This window comes from Microtus ochrogaster, unplaced genomic scaffold (genome assembly GCF_000317375.1).
Source record: "Microtus ochrogaster isolate Prairie Vole_2 unplaced genomic scaffold, MicOch1.0 UNK8, whole genome shotgun sequence".
NCBI lineage: Eukaryota > Metazoa > Chordata > Mammalia > Rodentia > Cricetidae > Microtus > Microtus ochrogaster.
Window position 1 is genome coordinate 797,019 of NW_004949106.1, and position 3,708 is coordinate 800,726.

Below are 3,708 nucleotides of genomic sequence, written 5' to 3' on the forward strand. Positions count from 1 at the left end.
CCCCCCCGTCTGTGTTTCTGTTCCCTAGGGCTGCTGTACGCTGGGGACAAACTGGTAGAAGTTAATGGTGTCTCGGTAGAGGGCCTGGACCCGGAGCAGGTGATCCACATCCTGGTAACTGCCGCTCTTGGTTGGTGACTGACTTAATGACGTGCCAAGCTCTGTGGTGTGCGCGTGCTATAATGTAGTGGCTTAACTCCCTCTGGGCAGCTTCCCGTCTTCAGCCCTGGACCTTGTCTGTTGCCGTGAGACTCACCAAACTTCATGTTTAACTCCCAGAAGTCCTGGCAAAGGCTGGGACGCTTCCCTTCACACGCTTCTTCCCCATAGGATCAGCCGTCTCCCGACACACACACACACACACACAAGTCCCCCATTACCTGTGCTTGGTGGGAAACTGAGCCAGGGCTGAGTGAGGTTTCGGGGACCGTCTGCTCCCGGAGACGTCCCTCCCTCCCTCATACGTTCATACAGCTTCAGCCTGGCTGTCATCTGTCTCTGAGCAGCTTGGGGGAGGGGGGGAGAGGAGTCACCAAATAGCATCACGTGGGCAGGGATAATGCTTGTGTGTATCTGCTCCTGTTCCCTGGTGCCCGGTGCTGGGAATTTCAGAAATCGAAGTGCCACGGTGGGTCCCGTGTCTGCATGCCTAAGCATCATCTCCAGTTCCCACTCTCACTTATCAAGATCTTCCCCTCGTCAATAATTCAGCACGTTTCCCCCCACAGAGGAATGGCAGCGCCCATCCCCCAGCTACAGCTCTCCCCCCAGACACGCCCCCAGGTACCCTTCAGATCCACTCCGGGTTTTCACAGCGGTGGCTGAGAGACTGAGGTCGGAGAAATAAGATGAATATTTTGTAAGCTACTACCTCAGGATTCCATGCACCCTGGAAGGTTCCTCAAAGGGAATTCGAAGTGTATCCACCTTAGATTTCAATCAGCAGCTCTCTGCCTCGGCCTCCTGGCTGGCACCAGCTGCGGAGTGGCTGGGACGATGCTGGGGAAGCTGCCAGGAGTGAGAATGAGGTCTCGCTAATCTGAGGCGCGTCATAGGGCTGGTAGCTCACATCAAGTGGGAGGGTTTCTTCTCCGCTTCTAGTCTGGAAGCTGTGGGCTCTCTGAGAAGACTCGGGGCAGCCCCTTAAACTTCCCGTCAGGCCGGGGCAGCTGGCTTAGGAATGAGTGCCCGGGAAAAGCTCACTCAGTAGGAGAGATGGCAAAGACGCTGTCTTTTCCCCAAGGTGTGTGGAAGGGAGACCCCGCTGAGTGAGGGTCCCGGGGAAAGGCCACCTCAGCGTGTGTTTCTGCAGCCGGTGACCCTGGTGCCCTGCCAAGAGGCAGATGGAGATAAATCGCTTCCTGGTTTCCATTTCTGGGTGGGACAGTTAGCTGCGGACCCCTGTGATGGTCGCTGTGGTGACTGCCGTCCCGAGACCTGGACACAGTCAGATGCTGCTCTGTCTTCTGCACCGCGGGTTCCACACTTGGTCATTCATCCTCTTTGTCTTCTAGGCAATGTCTTGCGGTACGATCATGTTCAAGGTGGTGCCCGTGTCTGCCCCGCCTGTGAGCAGCCAGAAGACGGTAAGAGCTTCTCTTGGCTATTCACTCGCTAATCATCTAGTCTCGGTCCTCTGACCACTTAAGAGTCTTTGCAGTAACCGCTTGCCACTGCAAAAAGCAATGTCTCTGACCAGAGCTGATCTATGGGTATCAGCATAGTTATTCGGAAAGTGACTTGACGGGCTCATCATGCCCATTTAGCAAGACGTTATCAGTGGCTTCCCACGAGGGCCTATGACCTCCCCAGCCGCAGACTTTGGGCTGTGTTTGCAGCACTGAAAGTGGATTCTCTCTGTGGGATGAGCATCACGTCCAGCTGGCTTGCCACCGTTGCACCAAAGAGCTCACTTTGCCAGGCTGGTTGGTATTTCTATATACAGGTCCACAGATAAGAACAGCTTGATGACAGGCCCTCCTCAGCGGCCTGCGTAGCCCCTTCTAGTGCTCGCTACCAGGGAGGAAGCTTCCAGCCTGGGTCCAGTCTGTTTTCTCCACGCCCTGTGACTGGGACGCCAACAGCACCCCTCCCCCTCCAGCGTTTAGTTTACGGTGAGGGTAGAAAAGAAAGATGAGAGCAACAGGCAGAGGCGTAGGGGGCGATGGTTTTAAGTCGCGATGGTTTCTGGGCGCGCATTCTGCTGATAGTACCATTACGCACCTGCTGCCAGGTTCACGTGCGCGCCATGATCGATTACTGGCCCCAGGAGGATCCCGACATCCCTTGCGCGGATGCTGGGTTGCCTTTCCTGAAAGGAGACATTCTACAGATTGTGGACCAGAATGATGCCCTCTGGTGGCAGGCCCGGAAAATCTCAGACCTTGCCGTCTGTGCCGGCCTAATTCCTTCTAACCAACTCCTGAAGAGGTAAGGGAGGTCGCTCTTGGCATCAGAATTAGGCCATCGGGCTGTGCTTGGGACGTCGAGTTTCTGAATGTCTGATAAAGACGCAGGCAAGATGGAAGAACATAGACACCAAAGTTTATAAACCAAACTGTCATTTTTATGGATAGACTTCCAGCTTCTTAAACGCTAAGGGGGACCAGGAGCATTATATCAGCTGGAAGGGAAAGAGAGGCACTTGTGAGACTAGATTAAACCTAAAATCATGCCTGTGGTCCGAATATCAACCCAACACCCCATTCGTGTGGTGGAATGCAATCCCCAGAGCAGTAATACTAAAAGTCGGGGCCTTTAGGAGCTGATTGGGTCATGAAGTGAGATTAATGGATTATAGCATCGGCAGATTATCGAGACTGTGATGAAGGGGTGTTGGCAGGAATAAGAGATGTGAGAAACTGAAATCTTGCAGAGTTGGCCGCTGTTGCACTGAGAGGCCCCAGGGCGTGGCAGTTGGAGGTGGGGGCAGAGGTAGAATGAGCCTCTACTGGATAAAAGATCAAAGCCCCAAGAGGTATTAGAAAGGACATTTGCCTGCTTAAAACCGCCCAGAATTACAACTTCTGCTGAGCATCTGGGAGCAGCCAGGAAGAATGGGGATTGGTATTCTAAGTGGGGAGCTCCTAAAGGAAAGGAAGGTTGTTCTGGAAATGATGGTGGGAATTTAGTACAGCCGCTGCCGCTGGCTCAGTGGATTAGAGCCACCCGTGGTGAGCCTGCGGCCCCCGATTCAGTGGAATAGAACCACCCGTGGTGCGCCGGAGCCAGACGATGCCTTTCTGTGTCTTCTGAAGGCAGACTCAGCCTCACGGCCCCTAGAGAACCCGCCCTATGGAGTCAACCAGTCTTTGCTTTCTTTCTGCCTAGGAAGCAGCGGGAATTCTGGTGGTCGCAGCCGTACCAGCCTCACACCTGCCTCAAGTCCACCCGATGTGAATGTGCGTAAGCCAGTGCGCGCAGAGACCTCCGACTCGGCACGCACGCACGCACATCCGGGGAGGGGACTCCTGATCTCAGGCTGGCTTTCTGCCTGAGGGAGGGGCTTAAACAGTCTCACTGTCCCAAGATGATCCCCTCCGCACCTAGCCCTCAGAAATCCTACCATAGGCTGCCATTCCTTTAGTTTTCAGTTTATGAAAAGGAGTCTTAGCTTCTTCTTCTTCTTCTTCTTCTTCTTCTTCTTCTTCTTCTTCTTCTTCTTCTTCTTCTTCTTCTTCTTCTTCTTCTTCTTCTTCTTCTTCTTCT

The 3,708-nt window shown here is 53.8% G+C and overlaps 1 protein-coding gene across 1 annotated transcript in view; it reads left to right on the plus strand.

Annotated features, from left to right (window-relative positions):
• Positions 1 to 3,708, plus strand: part of Mpp4 (membrane palmitoylated protein 4) — a 31,740-nt gene that overhangs the window by 9,132 nt on the left and 18,900 nt on the right. Inside the window, exons 7-10 of the mRNA XM_005366332.2 lie at positions 29 to 114; positions 1,515 to 1,586; positions 2,234 to 2,430; positions 3,331 to 3,395. Of these exons, the coding sequence (XP_005366389.1) occupies positions 29 to 114; positions 1,515 to 1,586; positions 2,234 to 2,430; positions 3,331 to 3,395 (420 nt within the window). The remainder of the gene's footprint in view (positions 1 to 28; positions 115 to 1,514; positions 1,587 to 2,233; positions 2,431 to 3,330; positions 3,396 to 3,708) is intronic.